This window comes from Sinocyclocheilus rhinocerous, unplaced genomic scaffold, assembly GCF_001515625.1.
Source record: "Sinocyclocheilus rhinocerous isolate Xijiao unplaced genomic scaffold, SAMN03320098_v1.1 scaffold675, whole genome shotgun sequence".
NCBI classification, from domain to species: Eukaryota; Metazoa; Chordata; class Actinopteri; order Cypriniformes; family Cyprinidae; genus Sinocyclocheilus; species Sinocyclocheilus rhinocerous.
This window is the reverse complement of record NW_015629520.1, coordinates 181,257-193,661: the sequence shown is the minus strand read 5'-3', so window position 1 is coordinate 193,661 and position 12,405 is coordinate 181,257. Positions and strand designations below refer to the sequence as shown.

General features: G+C 34.9%; 3 protein-coding genes across 3 annotated transcripts in view; 1 reads left to right on the top strand and 2 right to left on the bottom strand.

Annotated features, from left to right (window-relative positions):
• Positions 1–6,804, bottom strand: part of duox (dual oxidase) — a 23,425-nt gene extending 16,621 nt beyond the window's left edge. Inside the window, exons 1-7 of the mRNA XM_016551093.1 lie at positions 6,666–6,804; positions 6,420–6,584; positions 3,781–3,968; positions 3,533–3,701; positions 2,632–2,798; positions 2,408–2,468; positions 1,525–1,621 (exon numbers count right to left, since the gene is read on the bottom strand). Coding sequence (XP_016406579.1) covers positions 1,525–1,621; positions 2,408–2,468; positions 2,632–2,798; positions 3,533–3,701; positions 3,781–3,968; positions 6,420–6,584; positions 6,666–6,804 — 986 coding nt within the window. The remainder of the gene's footprint in view (positions 1–1,524; positions 1,622–2,407; positions 2,469–2,631; positions 2,799–3,532; positions 3,702–3,780; positions 3,969–6,419; positions 6,585–6,665) is intronic.
• Positions 6,805–7,585: 781 nt separating this feature from the next.
• LOC107739108 (dual oxidase maturation factor 2-like) lies at positions 7,586–10,753 on the top strand. The gene is made up of 7 exons (XM_016551105.1): positions 7,586–7,732; positions 8,329–8,386; positions 8,800–8,934; positions 9,033–9,240; positions 9,348–9,562; positions 10,177–10,394; positions 10,684–10,753. The coding sequence occupies exons 1-7, from the start codon at positions 7,586–7,588 to the stop codon at positions 10,690–10,692; spliced, it is 990 nt and encodes a 329-aa protein (XP_016406591.1). The 3' UTR covers positions 10,693–10,753.
• Positions 10,754–11,922: 1,169 nt separating this feature from the next.
• The window catches only part of LOC107739070 (amyloid beta A4 precursor protein-binding family A member 2-like), a 23,443-nt gene continuing 22,960 nt past the window's right edge, over positions 11,923–12,405 (bottom strand). The window contains exon 12 of the mRNA XM_016551051.1: positions 11,923–12,072. Coding sequence (XP_016406537.1) covers positions 12,001–12,072 — 72 coding nt within the window. The 3' untranslated portion in view covers positions 11,923–12,000. The remainder of the gene's footprint in view (positions 12,073–12,405) is intronic.

Genomic DNA, 12,405 nt, shown 5'->3' with positions numbered 1-12,405 from the left:
TGCCTCGGCTGCGTCCCGCCGGATCTGTTTCCTACGTTGTTGTGATTTGATCTGAACGGAAACAGCGTATCCGCGTGACGCAGCTGACACAGAACAGCATACGCTGTTTACATCCAGCGGATATTCTCCAAAATGGCACTGCAGGGTGACGCGGAGGAGTCGAATTGTTGTATAAAGTCATTTTTTTTGACAAGTATTCTCGTAGCTTCGTATAATTGCGGTTGAACCCCTGATGTCACATGGATTATTTTACAGATCTCCTTGCTACGTTTCTGGACTTGGGAACATTTCAGTTGCGTTGCTGTCTATTACAGCAACATACCAAACGCACATTGTTATGGGTTTTAGCAAACACATGCTCATGCAAAAGGACTGAACCTGGTGACAGACTAGATTAAGAGCAAAATGACTTAAACTGCTACCCTTCAAAAATTCCTTTCAAAAATGTACTACAGTAACCATAGTGACTGCAAAAATGTAATAATTACTATAGTCACAGTTGCAGCAATAACACTCAGGTATTTATTTATTTAATTATGCAGTCATTTAATCACTAATTAATTAATTAGTTTTTTAAATTATATGTTTTATTATTTTATTTTTTATTATAATTTAAATTTATTTATATATATATATATATATATATATATACATTTATGTATTATTTATTTATCTATTCATCCATAAATAAATAAATAATAATAATTATTACTATTATTAATCCAAACTATTATTTATAAATAAGTAATGGGTAACAAGCAAACAAACAAATAAAATAGTTATCCATTTATAAGTGAATAAATAAAACTGATTTATTTATCCATAAACAAACAAACGATTGAATGAACGAATGAATGAATGAATGAATGAATGAATGACAAAGATTCTGAAAGCTTCTCACAGTGTTGCAGAATTGATTTTATAGTAGTAAAATAATTGCAGTAACTTTAGTACTATAGTAAGGAAAACTATGGATGGAACTACAGTAACCATAGTAAGGAAACTATGGATATACATTTTTGTAAGGCATGTTACAAGAAAGCATGACAGCAAAATATTCCTACGAGATGAAAATTCCTTGATTAGCTATGTAACTACTGGTCATGTGGTCATAAATAAATAAATGTACTACAACTTAAAGTAGCTGCTCCATATGTTACCGTAGAGCTCCTGTGAGCCGGGGCTGGTGCTGGGGTCCGGCGCACTCCACATGAGGTAACCACTACTGCTGCGCCGCAAATTCATCTTTGCATCACAAGAATAAATTACATTTTAAAATATATTAAAATAGAAAAGAGTTATTTTAAATTGTAATAATATTTCACAATATTACTGTTTTTACTGTATTTATCAAATAATATCAGCTTTGGTGAACATAAGAGACTTCCTACTGACTCCAAACTTTTGAACGGTAGTGTAAGTAAGTCTAATACTTGAGTATTTTAACAGAAATTCTTTAATGTTAATGTTACTATGTCAACAGTGATTTGTAACAGTTTTACAAAAGTGATTTGAGCAGTGTACCTTTTATATACACCAGGTGGTGCAAGAGTCAGTCCAAACCTCACAGCAGCAGCTTCAAACTCAGCAGAGATCCCTGGATCAACATATTTCTGATAACCTGCAGAAAGACGGTGCTGTGTGATTCAGCTCATATCATATATTCCATTATCAGCTCATATTTTTCACTAACCACTGTTAACAGTACTGCCCTCAGCAGAAATGACATACTTGGCATCTGTTAACCTGTAATGACGTAGATGCCAACGACATGCTGTCAACTGCAAAGCCAACTGCACGTTACGCAAGCCATGAGAGAGATTTTAATAGACCACAGATTAGTCTCGTGTAGCCTTTCTTTTGACTTGCAGCATAAAGTCTGCTCACGTCTGCCCACAATCATCCACTGAAGAGACCATCTGACCCACGTAGATCATTTTATTCAATATATCACAATAATAGACTAATAATTTTATATTAAATAACTATGAAATATTATTAAATATTTTCTATGTCACCAAAAATTGTATTGTAAATGTTGCATCTCAAACATGTTTAAAAAATGAATTATTATTTAGATTTTTTTAAATACATTTTTTATTTTTATTACTTATTATAAAAATGTCATTTTTTTTAAGTTAAAAGTAAAAGAAGGTGATACCTGTATCAAAATGCAATTAGCTATATTAATAGAAATTATAAATATCAAATAATTATTATTATTAATAAGCGCTAACATGCATATGAGTGGAAGTGAATGAAACTCAAATTGTAGTGTGACCTTTAGACGGTCAGTGAACGGACTGTGGTCAGTGGGTGTGACGTCTGAGACAAACCACAGATTACTGGAGCATGTGCCCATTCAAAGACACACACACACACACACACACACACACACAAGTCTCACCTGGATAGGAAGTCACTGGTGTTCCCAGATAGGCCGGCAGCCATTCATAGAATGCTATATTCTGAGGAAAGATCGATCATCAAATCAGAAATAAGATTGATATATCATTATATTTATACACCAGTGTTCAAAGGAGATATTAATTGAAGGATACTGCGTTACACCCCTCCAAATTGCCACCTGTTTCATGAAGTGAGTCAGTAATAGAGGACTATCTGCTTTACCTGAAATGTGGCAATAACCCTCTTTCGGGCATTTTGGAAAAGCTCTTCATCTGACCAATAGGGGTGTTCCTTATGCAGTTTGGAGGCCAGGTAATTGTGGTAACGAAACCAAATAATTCCCTCAGTGACTGTAAAGATGTTCTCATTGGCCCGGGCATTCCCGAACTCTGAGAACACACAAAACGAGCAGCTGAAAACCACAACTTACAACATTTCCATAAGCACTTTGTAATGTAATTTTTTTTATATATAAGTACTAAAACCATGCAAAGTGAAAAGTCACTCTGCTCTGTATCATGTTCTCTTTATTGCTTAATGTTTTGCCATCTATGGAGCCATTTACAAGAGGTACATAGATTGAAGATTATTTTCAAAAAATGATGGTCTATTGGTGTCACAAGCTGTGGTTTATTCAGAGTATTTTACATGCCATACTCATATTGGTGTTATGTAATTTTTTACAGCAACATACCAAACGCACATTGTTATGGGTTTTAGCAAACACATGCTCATGCAAAAGGACTGAACCTGGTGACAGACTAGATTAAGAGCAAAATGACTTAAAATGCTACCCTTCAAAAATTCCTTTCAAAAATGTACTACAGTAACCATAGTGACTGCAAAAATGTAATAATTACTATAGTCACAGTTGCAGCAATAACACTCAGGTATTTATTTATTTAATTATGCAGTCATTTAATCACTAATTAATTAATTAGTTTTTTAAATTATATGTTTTATTATTTTATTTTTTATTATAATTTAAATTTATTTATATATATATATATATATATATATATACATTTATGTATTATTTATTTATCTATTCATCCATAAATAAATAAATAATAATAATTATTACTATTATTAATCCAAACTATTATAAATAAGGGGCTGGTGCTGGGGTCCGGCGCACTCCACATGAGGTAACCACTACTGCTGCGCCGCGGCATGTCCTGTGAGGAGCCTGATGCCAGCAGTCCTTTGGAAAACGTTCTCAAGGCATCACACCATGAGCTGGATGATCCATAGATGGAGCTGCCATCTATCCACGCTGTCACGTGATTCACCTGAAATTCATTTGGGTAGATCAAAAACTCAGCAGGTCCATTATAAATCCCATACAGTCTATAGTGGCTTCATACGCACCTGTGTGCGGGGATTGTTGGGGCTTTTGCCCGTGCTCGGATTCCACTTTGCTCTCTGGAACTGAAGCAGGATCGGTTGCGAAGAGTTAGAGCCAAAGATGGAATCTTCTTTTTGGACTTTAATATGCATGAACTCAGGTGGGCAACCAGGTATTCGTGATTCTGAGATCTCAGACCACACATGGTAACCTAATGTAGTAATAAAGAGTGGCCATCATAAGGAATCAAATTCTCCTTGATCCTTTACAAAATTAGTCAATATTAGGAAAACATCTACTGAAATCCTTGAACTCTAAAAAGGGTTTAAATGTCTTAATAGAGTAACAGTGAATAGATAGGACTGAACCATCGGAAACAGTTCGCAGCTCGAGCAGCACAGATTCGAGCAGTTAATCAAAACTCACTTTCAGACGCCTGACAGACACTCCGACTCGAAATGAGCCAAAATACCGGCATATCTGATCATATGATGCTGGTTTTGCCAACTCATTCAGCACTCCAGTTACTCTAACAGTCAGTGAACTGAGGAAAAGGTTACAACTGAAGACCGACGAGCCGCTGATATGCGCATGCGTGAACCGAGCACTTGAATGAAGAGGCCAAATGGAAAGTTTTTATGGTTTCTCTTTGCTTATGTAAAAAGGTGTGCTAATGAAGACTATTTACTTTATATGCTTTAGACATGTAAAATTTCCATGTTTCACATCATTATTGGGTGCTTTAATAATATATTTGTGCATACGTTACGTCATTGCGTAAATGAACTGATTAATCAGTTATTTGAAGCAATTCACTGAAACCAACTGTCCGAAAGAATCAGTTCGCGGGAAAATAATACAATTTCCCCATTTGCCTGAGGCTCTGGATTACAGCTAATAATGTTGTAAATAACATTCAGTTTCTTGCACAGATCGATCGTTTTGCTTCATAAGACCTCAATATCTCATCAGGTGCCACGGGTATTAATTTTGTGTTCCCTGATTTGCGTTTTTGACTCTCAAAATGACGGTGTCCGCTGAATTCATCAATCATTAAGGACCGTGGCTTCAGCTAAAAAAATACTTCTTTACTGTTACACTCAAGAAAAAAGTCACCTGCATCTTGATGGCCTGAGGGTGAGTAAATAAACAGCAAAATTTCATTTTTGGGTGAACTACCCCTTTAAACTTGTGTACCACTAGCTACGTTTACATGCACCCAAATGATCTGTTTATTGATGGACTGATGGCTCAGTCAGACTGAAAAGACTTCACTGAAACACCTTAAAGGGATAGTTCACCCCAAAAATGAAAATTAGCCCAAGATTAACTCACCCTCAAGCCATCCTGGGTGTATATGACTTTCTTCTTTTAGATGAATACAATCTGAGTTATATTAAAATATATCCTGGCTCTTCCAAGCTTTATAATGGCAGTGAATGGCTGTTGAGATTTTGAAGGAAATTAAAGTGCATCCATCCATCATAAAAAGTGCTCCACAAGGCTCCGGGGGGTTAATAAAGGCCTTCTGAAGTGAATCGATGCATTTGTGTAGGAAAATATCCATATTTAAAACTTAATAAACCGTAATCTCTAGCTTCCGCTAACTATCGTACGCGTGTTCACTAGAGAGTGGCGTTCCAGCAGATGATGTAGGATGTAGGCGTAGCGTGAGCTGTGGTGAGAATATGATAGTCTCGCCAGAACCAAGTTTTGTTTACAGCAAAGGAAAACCAGTCTCCTCTTTACATCCTTCTTTACAAATCCTGGTTTTGTACTTCTAATTCGTGACCAGTGTTTTGTTTTGCTCTCTCCTCTGCGCTTCCGCGTTCATCACTTCTCACCGGAGCTTACGCTACACCTATGTCCTACTTCATCCACTGGAACGCCACTTTCTCGTGAAAGAAGTTATTTTTTAATATAACTCAGATTGTATTCGTCTGAAAGAAGAAAGTCATAGACACCTAGGATGGCTGGGGGGGGGTGAGTAAATCATGGAGTAATTTTCATTTTTGAGTGAAATATCCCATCTAAGCTTGAGCCAAATGAAATTTCAATTAGATTGAAAGGGTGGTGTACAACTGAAATAATCCAACAGGAAAAAATTAAGCATGTAAACACTTGAATCAAACTATTTTCTCAATCATATTCAAAAATAAGTGCTATTCCAATTGACTGATTCAGTTGTGAATTAATCATTTTCACAACGTATCACTTAAAGATCTGACTCAAAGAGAAGAAGGATTTCTTATAAACTGGACATTACTACTCCTTTCATGGACTTCAATGAGGTGAACCAGGGTGGATTTATAACAGTCTTTTCCACAGTAGACTTAGCCCATAAGATAATAATACAGTGAATGAGTAATTTTATAGTGCTTTTGCATCTGTTTTGAAGCTTGAAGGTTCCAGTCACCATTCATTGTAATTGCATGGAAAAGAGTTACTAGCAATTTCTTTGTTTTTGAAAGAAAGGACTGGAACGGCATGAGGGTGAATAAATGGTCAACTTTTTATTTTTATTGGATGAACTATCCCTTTAAGGTAAATGACACTCAGGAAGCCTTTACTGAACATTTCTTTAAATTATGTGACACTATAATTAAAGGGCTGGCTCTTCAATCAACAGGTTACACCTTGTTTAAATGAAAGCATCACTCACCGAAGGCCACAGAGAGAACGCTTCTGTTCCTGTAGGACATGAGACCGGATTGGCCAATCATGGCTATGTTGCTTATCTGGCGGGGGTTGGGCAGGTGCGGTTCCTGTCGGGGCAGATAAACGCCATCTGTGTACTGCGCCGGAAAGAGACGGACCAGTGCTGCATCTGTAAGGACAATATCCTGATGTTCCTTTCTTTCTCTCTTTTTTTTTTGTAGAAACCTAAAAGAAGTATGAATTCACTCACCTGCAGCCCCTCGATCGTGATCTGCCAAATTATTGTACCACCCATCATACCTTTGAACTTCCCAGGTAATGGCAGAATCGGCACCTGTTTGGTTCAAGATCAAAGGGAGTTTGGCAACACTATAATAAATGTGAATCATCATATAATGTTAGTTAATGATGAATTCATTTATTTCATGCAAATTCAAGCTGTGCTTAAAATATACCTAGGATTTATCTAGAATTCAAAATCCAACTTACATCCTAAAATGTCCCTCAAAAATAAAATAAAATAAATAAATAAATAAAATAAATACAATAATAGTTATAATGTAAAATAAATAAATATTCAAGATTAAAGAAAAAATAACCAAAAAAAGCTCTTTTTTGACAATGAGACTTTTTGCCACTACTTTTTTATTGCAAAATAGAGGAAAATATTTTGAATAACCTTGACTGAAGTTCATTGAAACATTTCATAGTAATTTTCATGAATAACAATAACTCGTATTAGTATGTTACATAATGTTTAACACATTTAGTTGATGAATAGTGTAATGAGTATTCAAACAGCTGGAAATGTATGTGTTTTCATATATGCACAAAGTGAGGTTCAAAAGCCTGAGACCAAAAAAAAAAAAAAAAATACTGTCATTTTTCTAATTAAAACTGCATTAAACATTTGAGAGGGCAGTTAAACAAGGGGGTTCAAATATATTAAAAGTAGTTTTTATAATTTCAAAATGCAATAGATAGACAGACAGATAGATAGTAAAAATTATTTTTCAAAGTTGCAAATAAAACAAAGATTATTGGAATAAGTTCCACAAGAAAATACTATTTTAGTCTTTTTACTTCAAAATTTCACATTAAACTCAATGTTAATGGCCAATTCTTTGTAATTATTTGTGAAATTTACTAGCAATTTCTGAGTGAAAAAAGATGACTTTCTACGATGGCATTTACCCGTTTTACTCGCTACAAAGGAGCCCGTTCATCGTCGACATCAGCCTGCTGGTCGTGATCCTGGTTTTCTCGGTTCTGGCTGTCAGTTTCCTCTTCATTCTACCGGGAATACGTGGCAAATCGGTGAGTGAGTTGCATCAGTTTGTCTAGAAGGCTTTTCTGTATCAACAGCTTTCTAATAAGGGTCAATGATAAATGGATGTGACATGATTGAAGGGTGAGAGCTTTTAAAAAAGTAGGCTATAGGTTAAAATACGCGCCAAGCTCGTAAAAGGCTAATAGTTGTATTCATAATGGTTTTATTTTGGGGGGGAAAAAAGTTTATGCCTTCAGGAATGTCTCTAAAAATCAAGGTGATTCATTGTACCTTGAATTGAGTTGTCAAGCATAGTATTTCATATTATAAGTAAAAGTAGCCTATTTATTTCTTTTTTCCCCCCAATTTTTACAAATATGTGAATTTTTGAGGGACAGATTACTTTTCTGTTATTTTTTAAATATCAGGGTCTGTACAGTAACACCATTTACAGTAAAATTATATATCTGGGGTATTTTTTTGTCATTTTAGTATACCCTTGTTAATTTACAAACCTAGTGTGAAGTCTTTTACATCAGTTCTTTATATCAGTCAAAGATGTATAAAAATTTGCAAAGATTTTGTGTCAATTTGTATAAAAAATATATATTTTAATATTAAAATAAAATGTCCTCTTTTTCAGAGACTGTTCTGGATGTTCAGGATAATCATAAGTTTATTTATTGGAGCTGTTTTAGTAGGTGAGTATTTCAAGTATTTTTTCAAGTTAATCTGGAAATCAAGTTGTTGCTAGATATGTTTATATTGGCCTCAAAAAATATTTTCCTATTTAACTTGAATTTAAAATGCATGAATTACATTGCATTAGACAACAAAATGCTGCTAGAGCTTTTCTCTAACCTCGTCAGTTTTTCGATGACTTTTAACCAAAGACAAGGTGATAATTAAATTAAATTGGTTTGGTTTGACGTATTTGTTACATAATGCAATTACATTCATGCAGTTTTTAAGTGTGAGTAAGAGTCTAAAAATTCAACTGGAACAATAGAATGAAATATCCCATTAAGTCCAGTTATATCGTGTCATTACTTAAGAGCTGCTGAAATTGTGTAACATAGCCTACATTTTCATTCCATGTTCTTGTCCACTTCAGTGTTGAATTTTACTGGAGACTGGGCTGAAGCCAGCGTGAAGGCAAACGCGAGCTACAAATCCTTCAGTAATGCAGTGGTGTCCGCTGAAGTCGGACTTCATGTGGGGCTGTATGGAATAAACATAACACTCAAAGGTAAACTGTATGAGTCGTCAATATTTGTGGTCCACTTCTCAAGAAGATTATGAGTCCAATTCAGGTTTCATGGGGTCTTTCCATATCCGTTCCAACAGGCGACCCAGTATCGCAGATAAATGAGACCATTGACTACAACGAGATCTTCAGGTGGTCGAGCAGCGTGGATGAGCAGTACGGTGACGCGCTGGAGCGAGGTCTTCCCAACCCCATCCTTTACATCGCAGAGAAGTTCACTCGCAACAGCGCCTGTGGCCTCATCTACCAGTACAGATACTCGGGCCGCTTCGCCTCAGCCAATCTGTGGTAAACCAACACACAGACACCACCAATGTCTTACTGTAGTGTAAAGAAACCCCGTCCTATTCAACAAATGCAAACAAGCTAAAGTACAGAATGGCCTTCTCCCACAGGACGGCTTTTTGCTGCTGGCTGGTGGCCAATATCCTCTTCTCAATGCCTGTCATCCTCTACGCCGGTTACATGATGATAGCCACGGCTGCTTTCATTTTCTTCTCCACGGCTTCCTTCTCAACTATATTCAATGTGATCCCATGTGACTTCAGTATAGGTGCAGAGTCCTTAAGTACAGACTATAGCCATTCCTTCTGGATCGCTTTGGCTACAGGTAAATGCTCCTTATGGGAAAGCGTACCACTTTCAAAAGTTTTTGACTTGGAAATCATATAAAATACAATATCAAATGATATAGATGTAATATGTGGTGACAATACTTTTGGTGAACCATTTTGGGTGAACAGAACCATTTTTATTTTTAGTCTGAGGAACCTTTTTGTGCAATATATACTTTTAAAAATAAAGGTTATTTACTGGCATCTGAGGTTCCATGAAGAACCTTTAACATTCATGGAAGCTTTCATTCCACAGGTTCTTTATAGTGGAAAAAAGGTTCTTTAGATTATTAAAATGTTCTTCACTCTAAGAAAAGTTGTTCTTTTAAGAACTGTTCACGGGAGGGTTCTTTGTTTTTTCTATGGCATCCATTCAAACCTTTATTTTAAGAGTTAGAATATTCCACATTTAAAAAAACAAAAGTTCCAGAAGGTGGTTTTCACAGTCATAGAACCATTTTTGAATTCCCCAAAGAACCTTGAAGTGTGAAGTACATTTAAACAATCTGAAGAACATTTTTGTGCGATGAAAAGGTTCTATGGATTATCTTCATGGAACCATTAATGCCAATGAAGAATCTTTTTTTGTGTGTTCGCCGATTATTTTCAGGTTTGCTGTGCGCTGTGATTGGTTTGATGGTGGTGCTACTGGACTGTCTGTTTCCTGCGAGGATGAGGGAGGTATTCAGTGTGGGCGTGGACAACGAGGATGACGAATCCCATACTGGTGAAGGCTACCTCAACTCAGGCTTTCTAGAGGGAGTGATCTATGATGACAACACACAGACAGAGAATGTCTCCTTGTCTCAGCAGATCACTACATTAACAGTACGTTTCAAAGCACAAATAAAGGCATTTGTATTAACATTATCTGAAAAGAAAAAAGATTTGGTCATCATTTACTCACAATCATGATGTTCCAAACCTGAATGAGTTTCTTTCTTCCGTGGAACACAAAAGAAGATGTTCTGAAGAATATTCATGCTGCTCTTTTCCATACAACGAAAGCATATTACTATTTACACCAAAATTGTGTCATTGTTTTAAAATTCACTGTCCTTGCTGTTTGATTAAATATTTGTTTTTGTCCCCCCCTCCCCCCCTCCTATTTTTACAGAGACTTTGAGGGGCTGTGTGCTGCCATCCACAACTACTACTTGAAAACATACAGACTGAATTGCTGGGAGCAGCTGTATATATAGAATTGTTACTGATCCAGCTGTTCTATACAAACTGCATATTCATATGTATATATGTACATAATGCAAAAAAAATAAAATACAAATTCTACAATCTGTCTATTTTCATTATTTGTGTTACAGTTCTTTTTAGTCAAATGAGATAACATTTGTCAATACCAAGAGTGAATTCATAACCATATGAGCATAATTTGTTACATTTAAAATATAGTCTGCATTGACTTTTTTTCAATGTGTGAGCCATCTGAATTTGGAAGTTCATAGGTAATTTGATTTTTAATTCTAAAATAATTAATTTATAAGTAATTCATATGCACACACACACCATTAGCTAATAAAACCATAAAAAAACCTGTTCATTACTTAAATAAATATAAATTGAAATCAAATCTATATGAAAAAGACTTAAATTTAAGTTATATGAAGTTATATGAAAATTTAAATTGAAGTTCTAAAATAACTACAACTGTATAAACTCTATAAACTATACAGACATTAAAAAAAAAACTAAAATCAAAACAGAAAATACACAAAATCGAATTCAAAAATCTCAATGATACTAAAATAACACTTTTTTTTTAATCATGCATAAACATGAATGCAGCTCAGGTTTTCTGATTAGTATATTTTCCGTCTTCAAGTCCGGCATGCTGAAGTAGTAATCTACAGAAATGGTCCATTCACAGTGTACAGGACCCATTTATCACAGAGACACTGAAGACAGCCAGAAGAACTCAAATGCAGCTTGTTCAGCAAATGTAACAGCTATCTTTGGATTTTAGCATGCTTTATTCCATTTGTTAATCTTTGAGTTTGTGAAATGAGTATTGTTAAAAATTAAATCTATTGATGACGCCCTACTTTATTGATTTAGTGAACTTTAGTACAGTCACTTGGTATTTTTAATTTAAGAGTACTTTGCTAGTTTAAGAACTCAAAAAAGGCTTGAACCAAAGGCATTTAACATATATACAAACTAATAAGTCCGGCATGGAAGACTATCTGTATAATTGCATTAATAAGCAAGTAACATCACTCCTTTGATCAGATTATGTGATTAGGTTTTCTTTGTGTGAATGTTTGCACTCTTTCTAATAATCTTTACATGCAGTCTACACCCACATGATGCAAGACAGAGAGTATTTTTTTCAATATTGTTCTGCTTTTTTTTGTTTTAGGAGGAGCTGTAACATTTTTTTTTTAGTTGCAGGAAAAAGTCCCAGTTTTATGATTCCTTATATGTACACCGGAGTCTCTTGACCAGTTAACAACCTGAACATGATGGCAGGCATAGTTTTCATGTTAATCTGTTGAAAAAAAAAGACAGACACATAATTTTAATAGCATTCATGGCATTAATACATTACATAATAAAAATAATTGAGTGCAAAAATGCAAAAAGGATGATGACTCTGTGTTCTTACAATAAAGGTCTGTTTTATTTGACTCACGGCAAATGACAGGAGTGTAAAGTACTAATTGTTCTTCATAACTGTACAGTACTTGCGTATTATTTTGAGGAATTTTTACTGTACTGAAGTTCAATCGAAACTGAAAACATGTAATTTGACTCAATTAAATTTCAAGACAAAAAAAAATTATATAAATATATATATATATATATATATATATATATATAT